The 24,496-nt window shown below is 44.6% G+C and overlaps 1 protein-coding gene across 8 annotated transcripts in view; it reads left to right on the top strand.

Moving 5' to 3' along the window:
• The first annotated feature begins 3,622 nt into the window (after positions 1-3,622).
• Positions 3,623-24,496, top strand: part of UHRF1BP1 (UHRF1 binding protein 1) — a 715,822-nt gene continuing 694,948 nt past the window's right edge. For 5 of the 8 annotated variants that reach the window (XM_044288177.1, XM_044288180.1, XM_044288185.1 and 2 more), the window contains exon 1: positions 5,143-5,256. In XM_044288177.1, coding sequence (XP_044144112.1) covers positions 5,213-5,256 — 44 coding nt within the window. In that variant the 5' untranslated portion in view covers positions 5,143-5,212. Of the gene's footprint in view, positions 3,814-5,142; positions 5,257-20,160; positions 20,207-24,496 lie in introns of those variants that run through there. The other 3 variants (XM_044288184.1, XM_044288182.1, XM_044288181.1) reach the window with 3 other exon arrangements.

Consider the following 24,496-nt stretch of genomic DNA (forward strand, 5'->3'; position numbering starts at 1 on the left):
TAGCTTCATGGGCATCGATGAGGGTATTGTGGGAGGCAGCAAATTCAGCCATCTTCCCCTCCAAGTGCGAGGTGCGGTCACCGATGTTTTGGATGTCCTTTCTAAGGTCCTTTAGAAGCCCCAGCATGTCTTCCTTCATAGAGGAGAGCAGAGTGTCCAGCATGGAGCGCATGACATCTGCAGTGAGCTGAGAGTGTTCAAGGGATTCCCGCTCAGGCCCGCTCCTAGCAACCGGGCTATGCGCAGGCAGCGATGGCGTTCCTGCCGGAGGGGTCAGCGTGCAGGTTGGAGGTGGAGTCCCCCTTAGGCCAGACTCTGCTGGGGTCGATTTACCGAAGAATTTGGTTAGCTTTGCCGGAGCAGGATGCTGTGAGACGCTTTAAAGATGTACAGTCCGGAGCAGAAGCGCTATGCGACCGGCGCCATCAGCGAGCAGGCCACGCCCCCATCACAATACTTTTTTACGTTATCGAAACCGAATCAAAATTTTGGTATCGAAACAAACCTAAAGGGGGCACAGTAGGCATTATTACTATAAAGGGAGAACAATGGGCATTATTACTATGAAGAGGACACAATGGGGATTATTACTGTGAAGGGGGCACAATGGTGATTATTACTGTGAAGGGGCACAAAGAGGACATAACTACTGTGAGAGGGCACAATGAGGGCAATACTGCTGTGAGGGGGTACATTTTTTTTTAAGCATGGGGGATGCCATATACCCTACTCATGCCACTCTCCTCTGCATACAATATTAAACAGGCATACAATATTACACGACAACCCCCCCTCTGCATTCAATACTACCCGGCACCCACGTACATGTACGGCGCAGATGTCTGTGACTTAAGGACCAGCACAGTACATGTACGGCGCTGTGATCGGGCGGGTGCAGGAGCTGCACCCCCCCGATCCGTGGCAGGGGTCCGGCAGTCACTGATAGTTGGACCCCTGCTGCATGCGCCGGCATCAGTGAAATCACCGATGATGGTGCATTAACCCTTCATGTGCCACGGTCATCGCTGATCGCGGCACATGCGATGTCCTCACGGGAACCGGTGCTGCCATTGGGTCCCCATACTGCTGTGACGGGAACCCGATGGCATGGAAGGCAGCCCGATGCCTTCCTTAGGCATAGGAGCTGCCTTCCGGTGCCTTCTCACAGGCAGGGAGCTGTATGTGTAATACACACTGTGTTACACATACAGCCAATGCATTCCAATGCAGAAGTATTAGAATGCATTGTAAAGGCGATCAGACCCACAAAAGTTGTAGTCCCCGAAGTGGGACAAAAAAAAAAGTTACGTGAAAAAAAGTTGAAAAAATAAAGTCCCCCCCCAAAAAATGTTAAGTTTCAAGTAAAAAAAAAATGTAATTTTCCCCAAATAAAGTAAAAACATGTTAGGTATCGCCGCGTCCGTATAGACCGCCTCTATAAACATATCACATGACCTAACCCCTCAGATGAATACGGTCCAAAAAATAAAATAAAAACTGTGCTAAATAAACCATATTTTTGTCACCTTACATCACTAAAAGTACAACATCAAGCGATCAAAAAGATGTATGCCTGCCAAAATACCAATCTAACTGTCACCTCATCACGCAAAAAATGAGCCCCTACCTAAGACAATCGCCCCAAAAAATAAATAAAAAAATATGGCTCAGAATAACACTAAAACCTTGTTTTTTTTTTGTTTTAAAAATGCTGTTATTGTCTAAAACTTAAGTAAATAAAAAAAGTATACGTACTAGCTATCACCGCATCCGTAATAACCTGCTCTATAAAAATATCACATGACCTAATCCCTCAGATGAACACCGTAATAAAAAAATAAATAACAAGCGATCAAAAAGTCATATGCACCCCAAAATAGTATTAAATATTATGTATCCCTGCGTCTGCAATAACCTGCTCTATAAAAATATCACATGACCTAACCCCTCAGGTGAATATTGTAAAAAAATAAAAACGGTGTAAAAAAAAGTAATTTTTTTGTCACCTAACATCACAAAAAATGTAATAGCAAGCGATCAAAAAGTCATATGCACCCTATAATAGTATCAAATTAAACCGTCATCTCATCCCGAAAATAATGAGACCCTACACAAGACAGTCGCCCAAAAAAGTAATAAAACTACGGCTTTCAGAATGTGGAGACATTTTCAAAAACGCTTTGTTATGTAAAACTGAAACAAACAACCCAAAAAAGGTCATATTTGGTATTGTCGCGCCCGTAACAACCTGCTCTATAAAACTACCACATGATCTAACCTGTCAGATGAATGTAGTAAATAACAAAAATAAAAAACTGTGCCAAAACAGCTGTTTCTTGTTACCTTGCTTCACAAAAAGTGTAATATAGAACAACCAAAAATCATATGTAACCTAATATAATACCTGAAAAAAATGCCACCCTATCTCGAGTTTCTAAAGTGGGGTAACTTATTTGGAGTTTCTACTTTAGGGGTACATCAGGGGGTCTTCAAATATGACATGGCAGCTTAAAATTATCCCAGTGAAATCTGCTTTCCAAAAACCGTATGGCATTCATTTTTTTCTGCGCAATACTGTGTGCCCATACAACAGTTTATGAGCATATAGGGGGTGTCTCTGTAAACTACAGAATCAGAGTCAGAAATATTGAGTTTTGCTTGGCTGTTAACCCTTGCTTTGTAACTGGAAAAATGGATTCAAATGACAAATCTGCCAAAAAAGTGAAATTCTATCTCTATTTTCCATGAATTCTTGTGGAACACCTAAAGGGTTAACAAAGTTTTTAAAATCAGTTTTGAATACCTTGAGGGGTGGAGTTTCTAAAATGGGGTCATTTTTCAGTGGTTTCTATTATGTAAGCCTCACAAAGTGACTTCAGACCTGAACTGGTCCTTAAAAAGTGGGTTTTGGAAATTTTCTGAAAAATTTCAAGATTTGCTTTTAAACTTCTAAGCCTTCTAACGTCCCGAAAAAATAAAATGGCATTCCCACAATGATCCTAACATGAAGTAGACATATGGGGAATGTAAAGTTATAATTATTTTTAGAGGTATTACTATCTATTATAAAAGTAGAGAAATTGAAATTTGGAAATTTTTGACTTTTTCAAAATTTTTGGTAAATTTGGAATTTTTTCATAAATAAAAATAATTTATTTTTACTCAATGTCCCACTGTCATGAAGTACAATATGTGATGAGAAAACAGTCTCAGAATAGCCTGGATAAGTAAAAACGTTTTAAAGTTATCACCACATAAAGTGACACATGTCAGATTTGAAGGTGAAAAATAGTCGGTCCTGAAGGGGTTAAATGTGGCACCCTCTGCGTACAATATTACAGAACCCCCTGCATCAGGGGCGTAACTATCAGGGAAGCAGGGGAAGCAGTTGCTTCGGGGCCCTGAGCTTAGAAGGGGCCCGGGAGCAGTAGCAGGGGTGTCAGCAGGGCAGGGTTGCATGTACTATGATGTAAACTTCTGGCCTCACAGGCAGCAGGCAGCGTGTAGTGGAGGGCCGCACTGACGATAACAGCAGCTCTTGTCAGCAGCTGCTACCTTAAAAAAATCTCCCTGGAGCTTCCTTAGGAACTCCCCCCCCCCCCCCCCTTTTGCTCCTCTTCACTTACGGTCATATTACGGCAGGGCAGTAGTGCTCTTTGCTCTGCTGTCAGCGTCGGGACACAGTGAGGGGGCTGCACTGCTCTCTGAGGAGGAGACACCCAGCCATGTGCTCGGGGGGTTAGAAACTCTTCTGGATCCTCCACAGCCTGACAAATCCATCTAGCCTGCCTAAAAGGCAAGTGTATGTGAAAGGTGTGTGTGTGATCATCTATCTCCTATCTATTATACTGTATATATATATATAACAGAACCTAGTTTTCTCACCAGTGGAGGCATTTGGTGGAAATTTCAATGCATATGTGAAATGAGAACTAGGCCTAAGACTATATACTCAATGTCTGTGTTTTTATACAGTCAGCCCCATACTGAGGAGGCACAGGGGAAATACACTGCCCAGTGGATGCTATTCCTGTACTTGCTTGAAATTGGTTATACTATTTTATTCTGTGTATTCAAGTAAGCAAGAGTTCACATCTCCATTTTTATTTTCGGTTCTTCTGATCCGTCAGAAGAACAGAAAAAAGGATCCTGTAAACAAATGGATCCTGTTGCATCCGTTATGCACATTTGGCATCCGTTTGAGCCATTTCTACCTGAGATCCGTTTTTTAGACAGAAAGAAAACTCCTGTACGCAGTACTTTTTTCTGTCTGATAGAACAGATCTCAGAAATGGCTCAAACGGATGCCAAATGTGCATAACGGATGCAACAGGATCCATTTGACACATCAGAAGAACGGAAATGTAAACTCTCCCTATTTATATTTGTTTTGAGTACTTTTTTTTGCATTTTTCTTGTAATTATGGTAACAGACCTTTTTATTGGCATTGTATAGTGTGTATAGCTGTAATATTGTGAAAGGCAGGAGCGTACCTATAGTGGAGACAGGGGACGCAGCTACTGCGGGGCCTGAACTCAAAAGGGGCCCACCTAAGATGAGGACTAAATTGTAAAAGGACCCCCACAATAGTATTATATACAGTAACATGATATGCAGTATATGTGTGGGAAACGGACAAAGTCACAGCCGGGCCTGGTCTGAGTGAATGTTTTTGACTAGCTGCAGGACTGGGGCTTGCATGGGGGGGGGGAGGGGGGGTGGTTTGAAGAAGTTGCCCGTGAGGGGGGGGGGGGGGCCCCCATTCAATAATTTGGTGTGGGGCCCAGTCAGTTCTAGTTACGCCACTGCCCTGCATACAATATTAAACTCCCCTCCCCCAGCATACAATATTACAATACTCCTCACCACGTCTGGATACAGTTCTCGGCTCCCCTCCCCACGTCCACAGCACACACATATTGTACCTCCAGCACTGACAGACACTTCCCCCCTCCCCGAGTGATGAGCAGCCATCCATGACCTGCTCTGCAAACAGCCTGAGTTCTTTGGCTTCCCACCCTTCTATTCATGCTGCAGCCTGCGCTGCCGATTCAGAGTCACGTGACAAGAGAATGTCACGTGAACCAGTGACGTCAGGAGGTCTGTTTCCTGCGTGGAGTTTATTCGCTACCACTTCTGAACAGGGTAACTGGGTTGCAGGTGGAGAGACCTGGTGTTTGGGAAGCATCCGGGACAAATACAGCAGGCGTGATGGCAGCAATCATCAAGAGGCAGATCCTAAAGCACTTATCAAGGTATTACATGGCAGTGGGAGAAGCTGACTAGAGCAGAGTGGGCCACATTTGGCATGGGCACGATACGGACCTGGTCCTTCCTTACCAAGTATGGGAATAGCCGACTCTACAGCAGCTGTCTATTTCCCATGCCTGGTACGGACCTCTTAGCCCCCTGGTGGTCGGGTCCAGAACTATGATAGGATTTAGCTGATTCACAGTGAATTGTCTAAGCTCCATACTCTGTAAGGACCTGCTTAGTGCTTAACTCTTTGTGGTATGGGATCAGTTACAATTAATTTTGCATAATAAATTGAAACAGATGAGCAGGGCTGGCCTTAGGTGTTCAGGCGCCCTGTGTGAGCTAATCTTGTGACCCCCCCCCCCCCCCCCCCGTTCACCTGAACATACTCAAAGAGGAAAACAATCTTTATAACAAACCTTTTTTTTTTATTATAGATCATTTAATTGCAAGTGCTAACAAGTACAATCATACCCAGTGTCACCCATAGCCAGTCTCCTGCCCCCCTTAATCATACCCAGTGTCACCCTTACCCAGTCCCCTGCCCCCTAAATTAGACCCTGCTCCCCTTAAATTAAGGGTAACAGACACTGGGTATGATTAAGGAGGCAGGGGACTGGATAAGGGTGACACAGGGTATGATTAAGGGGGGCAGTGGATTGAGCAAATGTGACAGGGTATGATTAAGGGGGGCAGGAGAATGGCTATGGGTGACATTGGGAATGATTAAGGGATTTATAATGTGCCAGTAAAAAGGAAACCCCATAATTCCCCCCATCATGTGCCAGTATCAAGTGCCTCTCTCCTTCCTCCCAAATGTCCCAGTATCATAGTGCCATCTCCCCCCAATGTGCCAATATCAAGTGCCTCTCTCCTTCCAACCCCCTATGTGCCAGTATCATAGTGCCAAACCCTCCCATGTGCCATTATGAAGTGCCTTTCTCCTTCCCACCCCCAATGTGCCAGTATCATAGTGCCAACCCCCTATGTGCCAGTATCAAGTGCTAAACCCCCCCATGTGCTAGTATCAAATGCCTCCCCCCCATGTCCAGTATCATAGTGCCATCTCCCCCCCCAAAAAAATGCCAGTATCAAGTGCCTCTCTCCTTCCCACCCACCCATGTGCCATTATTATAGTGCCAAACCCCCCTCCCCCCATGTGCCAGTATCAAGTGCCTCCCACTCCCCCCATGTGGCAGTAACAGTCGGGTATTTTAAAAAGGAACACTTATACTTACCTCCATGTCAGCGATGCAGGCCTCTTCCAGCCTGTGTCATGCGCTGTATGTCCATATATGGAGTCAGTGCTTGTGTATTCTAACAGCCTGTATTGCAGAAAAGTTTCTGCTGGCACTTAACCACACAGCTATAAGAGCTGCATAGCCACTTCTACTGTAGACTTGTTTATAGCTTTGATAGCTAGTGTACATCCATACACGACAGCTGCCCCATGTCACAACCAGACAGCTGAGAAGCTCTGACAGAAGCCTTTCAGAACCTCCTCCTTGAGTTTTCTTTGTTGTGGTATTCAGTTCCTCATCTCGTTAGCCTCTCTCAGCTCTCATGTAGTTGGACTGATTGCTTCCCTTTAAATTCCTCCCCATAATGCTTTACTAGGCGGCTTATACTTCTTCATGGAGTGTGTGTGCATGCTGATCCTATTTCCCAGTCTGCTACTAAGTTAAGTGCTGTACATTTATCTGTTATTTTCTGTTTGCTGGATCCCAGGTGACCCTGACTCCCTCCGTGTCTGGTGTAGGGAGCCGGTGGTCATGTCCCCTCACTATTGTAGGGTGTTCAGGTGTTATATAGTATATAGTCGAGCTACATGGATATGCAACCATCCACCTATGGGATTTTTGCATAGGCTGAGCAGCCAGGGAAAGTGCCAGCTCTTGTGCAGGGGTCTCCCTTTTGGTTCCTTAGCTTTGGATCCAGTGAGTCATATATGCATGTTGCATTGTCTTGTTTCCTGTACACCGTCCGTGACATTATAAGCCGCCAAAACCGTCTCAAGCATGGATCCGGTTTCACTTTTGGCTGAACGCTTCCAGGGTCTTTCATTGGAGGTAGCTGATCTCCGTCAGACTTTTTCTCAGCTTCAAGTGACCGGTTCAGCTTGCGTTCATGGAGTTTGTTCTGAGCCTAAGATCTCGCTCCCGGATACGTTCTCCGGGGGTAGTGAGAATTTTGTGCGTTTTAGAGAGGCTTGCAAACTCCATTTTCGCCTTCTTCCCCATTCCTCTGGTGATGAGGAACGGAGGGTGGGGATCATTATATCGCTGCTCAGGGGTAACCCTCAGTCTTGGGCCTTTATGCTGCCGGAGGGGGCACGGCCTCTCCGTTCAGTGGATGAATTCTTTTTAGCCCTGGGTCAGATATATGATGATCCGGATCGTATTGAGTCTAGACTACGTCTATTATGCCGGGGTAAACAATCCGCAGAGATATACTGCTCAGAATTTCAGAGATGGGCAGCTGATACTAGTTGGAATGATGCTGCACTCCGAAGTCAATTTTGCCATGGTCTTTCAGAGGGTTTGAAAGATGCATTTGCCTTTCATGAGAGGCCTATTTCCTTGGACTCTGCTATGTCTCAGGCCGTTCGTAATGACAGGCGTCTTAGAGAGAGAGGAGAGATATCTCCTTCCTGTCATACTCAGTCCCAGGACAGTGCAGCGGTCTCATTCTGTGCGCAGGGGTCTCGGTCGCTGTCAGCCCCTTCTGAGCAGGAGCCCATGCAGCTGGGGTTGATTGCTTCTGACAATAGAAGATTCAGCTCGCATGGGAGGGTTTGTTTTTGTTGTGGAGGTATAAATCATTTGGCAAATGTTTGTCCCTCTAGGAGATTCAGGCAGTTTTCTGGGAGTAATAAAGAAGCAAACAGGAAAAAATCTTTTAAAAATGTTCCGTCACTATTGGCAGGGTTGAGGCGGAAATTGAAGGTTTTCCGTTTGCTTGTAGTTCCCGTTTTGTCCTGCCTGCTAGGGTGGCGCTAGAGAGCAAGAGCATTTTTTGTGAGATTTTTGTGCATAGTGGAGCAGCTGTCAATCTCATTGATAATCAATTTGCAATAACTCATGGTTTCCAGGTGCGCACTTTGGGAAAGGATATTCCTGTTTTTGCTATTGATTCCGCTCCACTTTCTCAGAAATCATTAAAGGGCATAGTTCACAATATTCATTTAATTGTGAGTGATGCTCATGTTGAGGATGTGTCATGTTTCGTCCTTAGCGGTTTGCCTACTCCTCTAGTTTTGGGGCTACCCTGGCTCACTAAACATAACCCTACCATTGATTGGCAAGCGAGGCAAATACATGGTTGAAGTGACTTTTGCAGAGAGAATTGCCTCACGACATCTGTTTCTGAGGTTGCTACTAAGACTGTACCATCTTTTCTCTCTGAATTTTTGGATGTCTTCTCTGAAAGTGGAGTTCAGGATTTGCCCCCGCACAGGGAGTACGATTGCCCTATTAATCTCATCCCAGGCGCCAAGCTGCCTAAATCTCGTTTATACAATCTTTCCCAACCTGAGAGGATCGCTATGCGTGCTTATATATCTGAGAGTCTGAGAAAAGGACACATACGACCCTCGAAGTCACCTGTTGCGACAGTTTTTTTCTTTGTTAAGAAAAAAGATGGTTCTTTAAGACCTTGTCTGGATTTCAGGGAGCTGAACAGTATCACTATTCGTGACCCTTATCCGCTTCCTCTGATCCCGGACCTGTTTAACCAGGTTGTTGGGGCTAAAGTCTTTTCCAAATTAGATCTAAGAGGGGCATACAACCTGGTCAGGGTCAGAGAAGGAGACGAATGGAAGATGGCCTTCAATACCCCTGAGGGCCATTTTGAGAATTTGGTTATGCCTTTTGGTTTGATGAATGCCCCAGCCGTTTTTCAGCATTTCGTGAACAGCACTTTTTATCATTTGATGGGAAAATTTGTATTGGTGTATTTGGATGACATTTTGATTTTTTCTCCTGATTTCAAAACTCATAAGGAACATTTACGTCAGGTCTTGCTCATCCTGCGGGAGAATAAATTATATGCGAAACTGGAAAAATGTGTGTTTGCGGTTGCAGAAATTCAATTTCTGGGGTTTCTTCTCTCCGCTTTTGGTTTTCGCATGGACCCCGAGAAGGTCCGCGCTGTGCTTGAGTAGGAGCTTCCTGAGAATCAGAAGGCGCTGATGCGTTTTTTGGACTTTGCCAATTATTACAGGAAGTTTATTTTGAATTATTCCTCGATTGTTAAACCACTCACTGATATGACCAGAAAGGGGGTAGATTTTTCTTCTTGGTCAGTAGAGGCACGTAAGGCTTTTTCTAATATCAAGGAGAATTTTGCTTCCGCTCCCATCTTGGTGCAACCTGATATTTCTTTACCCTTCATAGTTGAGGTTGATGCTTCTGAGGTGGGTGTGGGGGCGGTCTTGTCTCAGGGTTCCTCCCCTGCCAAATGGCGACCGTGTGCCTTTTTCTCGAAAAAACTCTCCTCCGCAGAGAGAAATTGCGATGTGGGAGATAGGGAATTGTTGGCCATCAAGTTGACTTTTGAGGAATGGCGCCATTGGCTAGAGGGAGCCAGACACTCTATTACCGTATTTACTGACCATAAAAATCTGGCCTACTTGGAGTCAGCCAAGCGTCTGAACCCGAGACAGGCCAGATGGTCTTTGTTCTTTTCTAGGTTTAATTTTGTTGTCACGTTCCGCCCTGGAGGTAAGAATGTGAAGGCAGATGCCCTGTCACGTTGTTTTCCGGGAGGCGGGAATTTTGAAGACCCGGGTCCCATTTTGGCTGAAGGTGTGGTGGTCTCTGCTCTTTTTTCTGAATTGGAGGCAGAGGTGCAGGCAGCCCAGTCAGAGGCTCCTGATCTTTGTCCTCCTGGGAGGTTGTTTGTGCCTCTCGCTTTAAGACACAAGATTTTTAAGGAACACCACAATACGGTCCTTGCTCGGCACCCGGGGGCAAGAGCCACACTGGATCTCATCGCTCGGAGATTCTGGTGGCCTGCGCTTCGTAAGTCGGTTGAGGGTTTTGTGGCAGCCTGCGAGACTTGCGCTTGTGCCAAAGTCCCTCATTCACGGCCATCAGGTCCTCTCCTTCCCTTACCCATTCCTTCCCATCCTTAGACACATCTGTCCATGGACTTCATAACGGACCTGCCTCGTTCCTCGGGGAAGACTGTGATTCTGGTGGTGGTGGACCGTTTTAGCAAAATGGTGCATTTCATCCCTTTTCCTGGTTTGCCCAATGCTAAGACGCTGGCGCAGGCATTTATTGATCACATTGTCAAATTGCACGGTATTCCTTCAGACATAGTCTCTGATAGGGGCACGCAGTTTGTTTCCAGATTCTGGAAGGCTTTCTGTTCTCGCTTGGGGGTTCGGTTGTCATTCTCTTCTGCTTTCCACCCGCAGTCGAATGGCCAGACAGAGCGCGTCGATCAGAATCTGGAGACATATCTGCGCTGTTTTGTGGCGGAGAATCAAGAGGATTGGTGTTCTTTTTTGTCCCTTGTTGAGTTTGCTTTAAATAACCGTCGTCAGGAGTCCTCTGATAAGTCACCATTTTTTTGGTGCATATGGGTTTCATCCGCAGTTTGAGACTTTCTCGGGAGAGGGGTCTTCTGGTTTACCTGATGAGGACAGATTCTCCTCGTCTTTGTCATCTATTTGGCAAAAGATTCAGGATAATCTAAAGAGCATGAGTGAGAGATATAAGCGTGTGGCAGATAAGAGACGTGTGCTTGGTCCGGACCTGAATGTTGGTGATCTGGTGTGGTTGTCTACCAAGAATATCAAATTGAAGGTTCCCTCCTGGAAGTTGGGTCCTAGGTTTATTGGGCCTTACAAAATCCTGTCTGTCATCAATCCTGTTGCCTACCGTCTTGATCTTCCTCAGACTTGGAAGATCCATAATGTTTTTCACAAGTCCTTATTGAAACCTTATGTTCAACCCATTGTACCCTCGCCTTTGCCTCCTCCTCCGATTATGGTTGATGGGAATCTTGAATTTCAGGTCTCTAGGATTGTGGATTCTCGTCTTGTCCGTGGTTCTCTTCAGTACCTTGTTCATTGGGAGGGTTATGGTCCTGAGGAGAGGTCCCATCCTGAGAAGGTGGGTTCTGAGTGTCCGGAGTCCACTCGTAGAGGGAGGGGTACTGTCACAACCAGACAGCTGAGAAGCTCTGACAGAGGCCTTTCAGAACCACCTCCTTGAGTTTTCTTTGTTGTGGTATTCAGTTCCTCATCTCGTTAGCCTCTCTCAGCTCTCATGTAGTTGGACTGATTGCTTCCCTTTAAATTCCTCCCCATAATGCTTTACTAGGCGGCTTATACTTCTTCATGGAGTGTGTGTGCATGCTGATCCTATTTCCCAGTCTGCTACTAAGTTAAGTGCTGTACATTTATCTGTTATTTTCTGTTTGCTGGATCCCAGGTGACCCTGACTCCCTCCGTGTCTGGTGTAGGGAGCCGGTGGTCGTGTCCCCTCACTATTGTAGGGTATTCAGGTGTTATATAGTCGAGGTACGTGGATATGCAACCATCCACCTTTGGGATTTTTGCATAGGCTGAGCAGCCAGGGAAAGTGCCAGCTCTTGTGCAGGGGTCTCCCTTTTGGTTCCTTAGCTTTGGATCCAGTGAGTCATATATGCATGTTGCATTGTCTTGTTTTCTGTACACCGTCCGTGACACCCCAGCACACTCAGCTCTGCTGTATCTCTATAACGCTATCTACTGTATAGTATTACTTAGAGATATATAGATATAGCAGAGCTGAGTGTGCAGGGGCAGCTGTCATATATAGAGATATAGCACTGCTGGGTGTGTTGCGGCAGCTGTCATGTGTATAGATGTACACTGGCTATAACAGAGTCTACAGTAAAAGTCTCAAATGTTTTAGTCAGTGGCTATGCAGCTCTTATAATTGTGTGGGTAAGTGCTTTGCCTCTGATACTGAAGGTTGTGGGTTCGAATCCCAGCAGACACATCTCTCCCTCTCCTGAGGATGGCAATACAGATGACTATGCCTGGGATTCGTTGGATTCGAATCTCGTAAATGAGAAGCGTGCAAGTTGTGACACAGGCAGGGTGTCTATAAAGTAGTAAGGGCGCTGCCGGGAGGTGAAAGAAGGCCACTGCCGTCCTGCATGTCGTTACAGTGTGTGGTGTTTGTGGCAGCGCTACACCGGCCAAGGAGCCTCCTCGCTGTTGGCACAGCCTGGCCGCCCGGTGCCCCTGTTGCCATGGCACCATGTGCAGCCGCACAGCTTGCACTCCCCTTACTGCAGATGAGTAAGGTTTTTATGTGCATTTTTATATTTAAGCCTTATAATAGTTTAATATCACCGTAAAACATGAATCCGTATCATGGATGCATCTCACCCCTCTGAGTCCTGTAAGAACAGTGTTTGGGCTCAGATCATGCCCCAGATAAGCCTCAAATCTCTGGCAAATTTCTGCATTTAACAATAAGTGAAAAGTTGTACAGTGTATGAGAAAAATAAACAATGGGCACAAATTTTCCATTTGTCAAGAGTTATCTGTGAATTGTTCGCACCAAAGTATACATTCAGATTGCAAGACTTTGTCGAAAATCTGTGATTTTATCATTGTCAAAGGAAAGCTCAAGATGTAGCCCCATAATAGTGGTCCACTTCGCTAATCGAGATCCACACCCCAGATTGGCCTTTTCTGTGTGTTATGTACAGAGAAGTTTTCCTGCTGATGAGGTCCTCTTCAGGCATGGAGTTTAGCCTGCTCACAGTGTACTGTCTATTTCCCATACCCCAGACGGACCTTTTCTATGTATTAGGGTACTTGCACACTAGCGTTTTTCTTTTCCGGTGTTCTGTCAGAATACTATACCTTATCAGAATGCTATACCCTCGTCACTTCCGGTGACGTGGCCACACCAGAAGTGACGAGAATCAGCTGGAGGAGGGGGTGTGCGGTGTCAAAATTATAGCACCACCACGGGAGAAGCGCCCACTTAGTGCACATAATACCCTGCGCCTGGAGCCACGGCTGGATAGGAGAGGGTGCGCACCCTTGGCTATATTCTCCTGTCAACCACACACATCAGGAGTACACCGCGCGTGCGCACTCAGGGGTAGGTAGATTTGTCAGTGCAAAATGTTCCATCAGATCTCCCTACCCCTGAGTGCGCAGGCGCAATGTGTCCCGGCCGGTTTCACGCATCCGCATTAAGTGGGCGCTTCTCCTGCGGTCGTGCTATAATTTTGACTTACCCGTGGATCTGCACTTGCGCAGCGCCGCACACCCCCTCCTCCAGCTGATTCTCGTCACTTCCGGTGCAGCAGCGTCACCAGAAGTGATGAGGGTATAGCATTCTGATAAGGTATAGTATTCTGACAGAACACCGGAAAAGAAAAACGCTAGTGTGCAAGTACCCTAACACATAGAAAAGGTCCGTCTGGGGTATGGGAAATAGAGTGAGTGTGAAAGTAGCCTTATAGAGAAGTTTTCCTGCTTGTGTAGTCCTCTTTAGGCATGGAGTTTAGCCTGCTCACAGTGAACTGTCTACATTCAGATTGCAAGACTTTGTCGATAACCTGTGATTTTACCATCATCATTGTCAAAGGAAAGCTCAAGATGTAGCCCCATAATACACATAATAGAGATCCTCTTCACTAATGGGATCCACACCCTAGATGGACCTTTTGGCACGGGTGTGACGGATTTGTTCAGGATGCGTCCCGGGTGTACTGCGGCAAACCCACGCGAGTAGGTACCCAATTGCAGTCAGTTTTGATTTGGTTCCGTTGTTCAGTTTTTATTGCGCGGGTGCAATGCGTTTTGCACGCGCGTGATAAAAACCTGAATGTGGTACCCAGACCCGAAATTCTTCACTGAAGTTCAGGTTTGGGTTCGGTGGTGTGTAGATGTAATTATTTTCCCTTATAACATGGTTATAAGGGAAAATAATAGCATTCTTTAATACAGAATTCTTAGTAGAAGGTCAATTGAGTTAAAAAATACAAAAAATTAACTCGCCTCCAATTGATCGCGTAGCTGCCGTTCTCCTGTTCTTTATTCAGGACCTGTCAAAGGACCTGTGGTGACGTCACTGACATCATCACATGGTCCAATCACATGGCCCATCACCACGGTAATGTACCATGTGATTGTACCATGTGATGTGACGTCACCACAGGTCCTTTAGCCGGCAGCTCATGATTAAAAGAGTAAGAAGAGATTGGCAACTACACGATCAAGAGGAGGAGGTGAGTTAATTTTTTTTTATTTTTTAACCCTCAACTGACCTTCTACTAAGCATTCTGTAATACTACAGTGAATAGACTGTCATCTTTGCAACCATGCGTGAAAATCGCACCGCATCCGCACTTGCTTGCAATTTTCACTCAGCCCCATTCACTTCTATGGGGCCTGCGTTGCGTGATAAATGCACTATATAGAGCATGCTGCGATTTTCACGCAACGCATAAGTGATGCGTGAAAATCACCGCTCATGTGCACAGCCCCATAGAAGTGAATGGGTCAGGATTCAGTGCGAGTGCAATGCGTTCACCTTACGCATTGCACCCGCGCGGAAATCTCACCCGTGTGAACTCAGCCTTTCTGTGTGTTATGTACAGAGAAATGTTCCTTCTGGTGAGGTCCTCTTCAGGCATGGAGTTTAGCCTGCTCACAGTGAACTGTCTATTTCCCATACCCCAGACGGACCTTTTCTATGTTAAAAGAAGTGGCTTTTTTTTTTAAATGTCCTTTCAAAATGTATTCCTTTATGAGACGCAGATCCTAGTGTTGCCTACATTTCCAATGCAGAAGAGATCAGGGCGGACATAACGGCGACAGATAACTGGCTGTGTGATGGTAACTTAGGGATATCCTTCAGGATGCAAAAACTAAAAAGTTAATCTCCGTGGAGGAGCTGGACTTTTTGTACCCCAAACATCCAGTGAATGCTACGTTTTACAGCCTGCCAAAGGTCCACAAGGGGACAACTCCCCTGAAAGGGAGGCCAATTGTTTCGGTGTTAGGTGTATCAGTCATAATCTTGGGGTGTATATAGACAAAGTCCTTATGCCCTTCGTAGTGTCCCAGCCATCTTATGTCAGGGACACTATGGACTTGCATAGGAGACTTGATGGCGTTACTATCGAACCTCAGGTCATCTTGGGGAGTATTGACGTTGAGGCTTTATACTCGTCTATCCCTTATGCAGCTGGTCTTAGAGCAGTGGGTCACTTCCTCAGCATGAGGGGTTGTCAATTCTCTCAACATTGATTTTGTGTTGAGACTTCTTGAGTATTTGCTCACACATAACTTTTTTCATTTTGGTGCAAAGCTTTACCACCAGCTCAGGGGCACCGCGATGGGCTGTTCCTGTGCACCGGCCTACGCTAATTTGCTCCTGGGCTGGTGGGAAGCAACCAGTGTCTTCTCTGATGAGATGTCGTAGAGTACCGGGCCTATAGCCTTGTGGGCCCGTTATGTCGATGACATTTTCATTATTTGGAACGATTCCAAATCATCTTTTTCGGGCTTTGTGGATAAGCTAAACAACAACGTAGGACTGAGATTTACACATGAATCCAATCCAAACAGTCTCTCTTTCCTCGACATCTCTATCTCCAGAAATGGTACTGATGAATTATCAACTACCATTTTTAGGAAGCCTACCTCGACTAACTCGGTCCTACATTGGAGCAGTAGTCACCCTACCCCCCTTAAGAGGGGTATTCCATGCGGTCAATACCTGCGCTTTAGGCGCAACTGCTCCCAGGGGCCAGAGTTTAGGAAAAAGGCGAATGATTTCATAACAAGGGGTACCCAGACAATATACTCAAGCAGGCCTATCACAGGGCGGCCGACACGGCCCGCTCAGATCTTTTGGTACCCAAAGTAAAAACAATTGATGACCAAAAGATCCGGTTGCTAGCCACTTTTGATGGCTGTACTGATCGAACGCGAGGGATCCTTGGGAAACACTGGCCTATTTTAATGATGGATCCGGATATCAGGGATATTATACATGACTATCCCCAGATAACCTTCAGAAGGGGCAGTAATCTTAAGGATCTCCTCGTACACAGCCACTTTACACCTGTTCCTAGACAGGGCATCTGGCTTGATCATAGGCCTACAGGTTGTTTTAGGTGTAGTGGCTGCGTAGCTTGCAGTATTGTCCAAACAGGCAAAACCTTTTATAGCTCCAACCTAAAAAGAACATTTCCCGTCTGGGACTCCATTAATTGTAAAACGCAGGGCGTTATTTACAAAATCATCTGTGATTGCAATATGGGGTATGTGGGCAAGACCAGACGAGAGATGCGCAGGCAACTGGGTGAACATCTCGGCGACATTGCCAACAGAAGGGACAGTGGTGTCCAGGCATGTCCATGATTGTCATGAGGGTAAACCCAGCTGCCTAAAGGCAATGGGAATTGAAAAGGTCGGGCGCCCAATCCGTGGTGGAGACTGAGATCGTATTCTACTCCAGCGAGAATCCCGCTGGATCTATACACTACGTACGGTCTCACCCACGGGCCTGAATGAGCAGCTTAATTTTAGCTGCTTCATCTAGGTAGCCCATGCCCATTTGTATACCGTATAATTAAGTGTTCTTGCATAGCAAGACCACTTAATGTTATCTCACATATATATTATTCTTATTATAGCCAAATTTGCCACCCTAACTCCTCCCACAGTTTTTACAATACATAGATAAAAATTTACCAAAACGTGCAGATTGTTCCCGATCGGATTGCTATTACTTTGTGGAACGTTTCGCCGAATGGTTCATGGAATATCTTGGTTCTTGTGGCGAAAGTTGTCCCATAGGAATGAATGGCAAAGCTAAATTGGGAGCTGGCAAAAGCTGAAAAATCAGGACATGATTTCTAAACTGCCACCACTCCCTCATTTTCAGGCCCACCTACACAAATCTTATATCAAAACGTTCAGCTATCCCCGCTGCCACTAAAAATTTCCACGGCTAAGCAATCCAAGTTTTTCCCATTGACTTTGACAGGGAACATTTTCAAATTGCTCCCAGTCGCACAGATTTGAAACTAAAGTCACCAAACTTGGGTCACTTAGTCATGGGGTCCGACCCTTAGGTGCACCCACTCCGACCCTTAGGTGCACTCACCCTAGTCATTAGGTGCACCCACCCCAACGATTAAACGATTAGGTGCACCCACCCCGACTGTTAGGTGCAACCACCCCGACCCTTAGGTGCACCCACTCCGACCCTTAGGTGCCCCCACTCCGACCCTTAGGTGCCCCCACTCCGACCCTTAGGTGCAACCACCCCAACGATTAGGTGCACCCACCCCGACCCTCAGGTGCACCCACCCCGACCCTCAGGTGCACCCACCCCGACCCTTAGGTGCAACCACCCCAACGATTAGGTACACCCACCCCGACCCTCAGGTGCACCCACCCCGACCCTTAGGTGCACCCACTCCGACCCTTAGGTGCAACCACCCCAACGATTAGGTGCACCCACCCCGACCCTCAGGTGCACCCACCCCGACCCTCAGGTGCACCCACCTGACCCTCAGGTGCAACCACCCCAACGATTAGGTGCACCCACCACGACCCTTAGGTGCAACCACCCCGACTTTTAGGTGCAGACTTTCCACAGTTACTCCAGCCAATCCAACCACACAACAGTTACTCAAGCCACTCCACCCAGTTACTCCGCCCACTCCAGTTGTAAGCTACTGGTGGAGGAAAGAACACTTCACACAATTTCCCCAGAAATTGTAGCTTTTCTAGTTCTTATTCTTATTATAGCCAAATTTGCCACCCTAACTCCTCCCACAGTTTTTACACTACATAGACAAAAATTTACCAAAACGTGCAGATTGTTCCCGATCGGATTGCTATTACTTTGTGGAACGTTTCGCCGAATGGTTCACGGAATATCGTGGTTCTTGTGGCGAAAGTTGTACCATAGGAATGAATGGCAAAGCTAGAGTGGGAGCTGGCAAAAGCTGAAAAATCAGGACATGATTTCTAAACTGGAATAGAAAGAATATTTAAATAAAAAGAATATTCAAATAAAAGGACTGGGCACACCTAGGATATTGGATCGGTCACTTTAATTAATGTAATTAATGTAATTATAATATAATATAAAATATTGAATTAGCAATAAAATAAAACCTTAAATACAACCTTAAATAAATAACTCAGTGTTAGACAAGGGCATCGAATCATCAATAATGGCAACTGCACAATATAAATAGGTTAAAAAATGTATGACTGACATACGAGATTATAGCAGCAAGTTAATAAAATGTATCCATGTAGCAACAAAGTTCATTAGATAAAATGACATAATTCATTAGATGCAATGAAACATATTGATAGCAGCACTGGTATGTCCACCTATGCAAAATGGTTATAAACCTTGTACGGTACTCAGTTCTAAATTAACCCCAAATGTTCCATGAAAAAAGGGGGGGGGGGGGGGGGGGCTGGTTCTGGTGCGGTTTTATAAGAATGCAATTTTCCCACACCAAGTTATTCCAAATGTCCTAAATGTTGATATTGGGTCCTTTGGTCAGACTTTTTATAGATATGGGCGGCCAATACACATTATAAGTGGCAGTGGATAGTCTGTAATTATAGTGAAAGGCGGCAGATACATACAGTGTTCCTGGCCTGGCGGCGTCCCGCTTGCGGTCAGTGTTGAGGCTGAACTGGTATTGCCGGCTTTTAAATTTTAACGGCCTTACCGGTATAGCAGGTCTCCGGTCTTTAGTGTTGGCGGTTTCTTCTGTCCAAGAGAAGCTTGCTCAGGTCCCTTCCTTCAGTCGGGAGGGTGACGTGTCCACAGCGCTCTATGTCCACTCCACATGAGATCACTTGTTTGAGTGTGGGCGCCGTCTATTTCTCACCTCTTGAGCCTAACCTCTCAATTGGCTTCCGCAATATTCGTTGGTGTATATGATGTGGTGCACTCACATATGTTTGGGGGTCTGACCAGACGCGTTTCGGGGTTGGAGTATCCCCTTCCTCAGTGGTAACCAGACCCCCCGAACTTGGTTTCCTTTATACCTAAAAAAGGTATTGGCTGCAAGACATGGACTCCATTCCGGAAGTCGTCTAAATCTGTTCATCTTGTGAATCTGTTCCGTTTTTCATTTTATTCTTTATGGCTAATTAGCCATCTAAGCAATCAATTGCATTAATTCTTTTCCCATACAGGTTCTGTTCGATACGTGCTTGTCCTATTGGTATGGAAAACGCAATTTGTGACTTTGCGACATTGTTGAGGTTATGCTGCGTTTTATTAATAAAATCTACCCTTGCATTTTGGGGTTCATTTCTTGAATATGTAGGTTATACTGTTGGTCGGCATTCATAGAGTATTAATCAACATTTATACATTATAAAATAAAAAAATAAAAATAAAAATGTCATTCTTATACTTATAAATAACATAGCTACATACAGTGCCAATAATGATAAAACATAAATAGCCAGAGGGAAGTAAAAGGTCGAGAAGATCTAAAAATATATGGTTCCAAAAACAGAATGATTAGTAAAAATCATATACATATGTAACCATGGGCTATTTGTGTTAACAACATGGTGTCCCAAACTGTAGATTCTTTATAGTATTTATTCTCAGGATTGGGATGAATGTGTCTGGAGAAACGGTTGGACGGTGTTTATGAGTGGAGGCCCACCGTCGAGGAGGGAAACCGCCGAGATATTAATTCTTTCGGCGGGATTCATCCTCAACGGTAGGTCCCCACCCCCAGTCTTTATAGGAAACCAAATATTTCATATTCCGCATTTAGTCCCCCCGGAATCATGGTTTCCATTTCGAATATACTTTGTGTTTCCATCCTCGACATCCTACTGATGTGATTCCCCTTCCTCCAACTTTTAGGTATTTTGTCAATCGCTGCAAATTTTAAGCCAGATGGGTCACTATTGTGAGTATTTTTGAAGTGTTGTGAAAGTTAATGGGTTTCTACCCCTTTTTTTAATGTTCGATACATGTTCTGCTAAGCGTTTTTTAAGGGTTCTTTTGGTCCTGCCAATATATTGCCTTTTACAGGGGCATTCTATAATATAAATGACACTCTCTGAACTGCATGTTAAAAATTCTTTTATAGTAGGTTTGTGTCCGTTAGTTGTTGAAATTACTTCCTTGGTTTGTCTCCCAAAAGAGGTTAATTTACAAATGCCGCATTGGCCACATCTAAAGAAACCCTTTAAATCCATCCATCTACATAATGATGGGTTCTTCTGTGGTGTATCTTCTTTAACTGTCGGTGCTATCTTATTCCCTAGATTCGGTGCTTTAGTAAATATAATCAGGGGTTTAGTAGGGATTATAGTGCCTATCTCTTTTTCTTTTTTTTATAACATCCAATTGTTTGTATATAATGTTTCTTATCTTTTTATGGTCCCCACAGTAGGGTAATATTAATTTTATTAGATTTTCTCCCTGTTCTTTACTGGTCTTCTGTTTTTCTTTAAAAATTTCTGTTCTTTCCATGTTTCTCACTTTATTTAAAGCTACATTTAAAATCTCCTCTGGGTATTTTTTTGTTAAAAATTCTGTCTTAATTTTATTAGCCTCCAACTCGAATTGTTCCATAGTTGTACAATTGCGTCTTAGAGGTCGAAATTGGCCTTGGGGGATATTTGTGAGCCAACTTGGTAAGTGGCAGCTATTAAACAAAATATAGCTGTTCCGCGTTGAGGGCTTAATGTATGTACAGGTCTTTAGTTTCTTTTCTTCAACATAAATATTCAAATCTAAAAATTCTATATGTTCTTTGCTATTCATGCCTGAAAATTTAAGATTGTGATTGTTTTTAATAATAGACTTTAAAAATGTGTCAAGCTGTTCTGGTCCTGATCGCCAGATAAAAAATACATCGTCGATGTATCTCTGCCAGAGCACCAGGTCGATCCCCAGTATGGGGGCCACGTTCTGGTCCTCCCATTCCGCCATGAATAAATTTGCGTAACTGGGGGCGAACCTGGTGCCCAACCTCTATGATTTCTAAACTGCCACCACTCCCTCATTTTCAGGCCCACCTACACAAATCTTATATCAAAACGTTCAGCTATCCCTGCTGTCACTAAAAATGTCCACGGCTAAGCAATCCACGTTTTTCCCATTGACTTTGACAGGGAAAATTTTCAAATCGCTCCCAGTTGCACAGATTTTAAACTAAAGTCACCAAACTTTGGTCACTTAGTCATGGGTTCAACGCGCAATTTGTTAGAACATTTCGGAGACCCGAAAATGTGGGCGGGGCCACACAGAACCAATCAAATTCTCCCCATTGACTACAATGAGACGTTCAAATTGCTACTCCTCCCACAGATTTAGGAGTATCAATACCGAACTTTGCACTCTTGGTCGGCACATACCCGAGGATCTTGCTTGTGCTTTGTTAACCGATCCCACCCTCCGGGCCCCTGGGGCGGGCCCCCGAAAACCTCTTTTTTTTCTCCCATAGAGTTTTATTGGAAAAATGCAAACGTTTGTCACTCATACAGCTTCGGAGTGAAACTGACCAAACTTGGGTCACTTAGTCATGGGGTCAACCTGAAAATTTCTGTCACATTTTGGGGACATTAAAAAGTGGGCGGAGCTACAAACAACCAATCAGATTTTCCCTATTGACTTCAATGAGAAAATTTTAAATTGCTGCCATTTCAACATTGTTAATGGCAGGGTTGTTACACTTAATATATTCGGTTAATAGGTGACTGGAATTCAAATGGTTTAACCACTTAAGGACCACAGGTTTATACCCCCCTAGTGACCAGGCCCTTTTTTTTTACAAATCGGCACTCCACAACTTTAGCGGTTTATTGCTCGGTCATGCAACTTACCACCCAGATGAATTTTACCTCCTTTTCTTCTAACTAATATAGCTTTCATTTGGTGGTATTTCATTGCTGCTGACATTTTTACTTTTTTGTTATTAATCAAAAAAATTTTTCAAAAAAATGTAATTTTTCACTTTCAGTTGTAAAATTTTGCAAAAAAACCCGACATCCATATATACATTTTTCGCTAAATTTATTGTTCAACATGTCTTTGATAAAAAAAAAAAAATGTTTGGGTAAAAAAAAATGGTTTGGGTAAAAGTTATAGCGTTTACAAACCATGGTACAAAAAAGCAGCTCTGACTTTCTGAGCACCTGTCATGTTTCCTGAGGTTCTACAATGCCCAGACAGTAGAAAACCCCCACAAATGACCCCATTTTGGAAAGTAGACACCCTAAGGTATTCGCTGATTGGCATAGTGAGTTCATCGAACTTTTTATTTTTTGCCACAAGCTAGCGGAAAATTATTATTTATTTATTTTTTTCTTACAAAGTCTCATATTCCACTAACTTGTGACAAAAAACAAAAACTTCCATGAACTCACTATGCCCATCACAAAATACCTTGGGGTGTCTTCTTTCCAAAATGGGGTCACTTGTGGGGTAGTTATACTTACCTGGCATTCTAGGGGCCCAGACCGGTGAAATCCGAAAGGTGCTCTTTGGAATGTGTGCCCCTTTGCCCACCTAGGCTGCAAAAAAGTGTCACACATGTGGTATCGCCGTACTCAGGAGAAGTTGGGGAATGTGTTTTGGGGTGTCATTTTACATATATCCATGCTGGGTGAGATAAATATCTTGGTCAAATGCCAACTTTGTATAAAAAAATGGGAAAAGTTGTCTTTTGACGAGATGCGCAAATGGGCCCACATTCCAAAGAGCACCTTTAGGATTTCACCGGCCATTTTTTACAGATTTTGATTTCAAACTACTTACCACACATTTGGGCCCCTAGAATGCCAGGGCAGCATAACTACCCCACAAGTGACCCCATTTTTGAAAGAAGACACCCTAAGGTATTTCGTGAGGGGTATGGTGAGTTTATGGAATTTTTAATTTTTTGTCACAAGTTAGTGGAATATGAGACTTTGTAAGAAAAAAAAATATATAAAAATCATCAGTTTCCGCTAACTTGGGACAAAAAATAAAAAATTCGAGGAACTCGACATACCCCTCACGGAATACCTTGGGGTGTCTTCTTTCCAAAATGGGGTCATTTGTGGGGTAGTTATACTGCCCTGGCATTCTAGGGGCCCAAATGTGTGGTAAGTAGTTTGAAATCAAAATCTGTATAAAATGACCTGTGAAATCCTAAAGGTGCTCTTTGGAATGTGGGCCCCTTTGCCCACCTAGGCTGCAAAAAAGTGTCACACATCTGGTATCACCGTACTGAGGAGAAGTTGGGGAATGTGTTTTGGGGTGTCATTTTACATATACCCATGCTGGGTGAGAGAAATATCTCTGCAAAAGACAACTTTTCCCATTTTTTTATACAAAGTTGGCATTTGACCAAGATATTTATCTCACCCAGCATGGGTATATGTAAAATGACACCCCAAAACACATTGCCCAACTTCTCCTGAGTACGGCGATACCACATGTGTGACACTTTTTTGCAGCCTAGATGCGCAAAGCAGCCCAAATTCCTTTTAGGGGGGCATTTTTTAGCATTTGGATCCCAGACTTCTTCTCACGCTTTCAGGCCCCTAAAAAGCCAGGGCAGTATAAATACCCCACATGTGACCCCATTTTGGAAAGAAGACACCCCAAGGTATTCAATGAGGGGCATGGCGAGTTCTTAGAAAAAATATTTTTTGCCACATGTTAGCGGAAATTCTTATTAATTTTTTTTTCTCACAAAGTCTCCCTTTCCGCTAACTTGGGACAAAAATGTCAATCTTTCATGGACTCAATATGCCCCTCACGGAATACCTTGGGGTGTCTTCTTTCCGAAATAAGGGGCACATGTGGGGTATTTATACTGCCCTGGTATTTTAGGGGCCCTAAAGCGTGAGAAGAAGTCTGGAATATAGAGACTCAGAAACCTCTGAATAGCGGTCCACTTCCGACATCACCCACCCCACCTCCTCACCAGAAGAGGCGAAAATTGTGACATCATCCGCATATGCTACCACCCTAAAAGACGTCCCCCTTGCCCCCGCCAGTTCCATCCCCACCCCTGCTAACAGTCCACGATCTACCCTTCTAATGAAGGGATCAATCGCAAACACATATAGCAAGGGGCTTAAGGGACATCCTTGACGGACACCGGAAGCCACCTTGAAGGGCTGTCCTGACCAACCATTAATCAACGGGAAACTCTCAGCCCCTTTGTACAAAGCCTTTAGCCAATTCAAAAACCTCCCCA

This window comes from Bufo gargarizans, chromosome 3 (genome assembly GCF_014858855.1).
Source record: "Bufo gargarizans isolate SCDJY-AF-19 chromosome 3, ASM1485885v1, whole genome shotgun sequence".
In the NCBI taxonomy this organism is placed as follows: domain Eukaryota; kingdom Metazoa; phylum Chordata; class Amphibia; order Anura; family Bufonidae; genus Bufo; species Bufo gargarizans.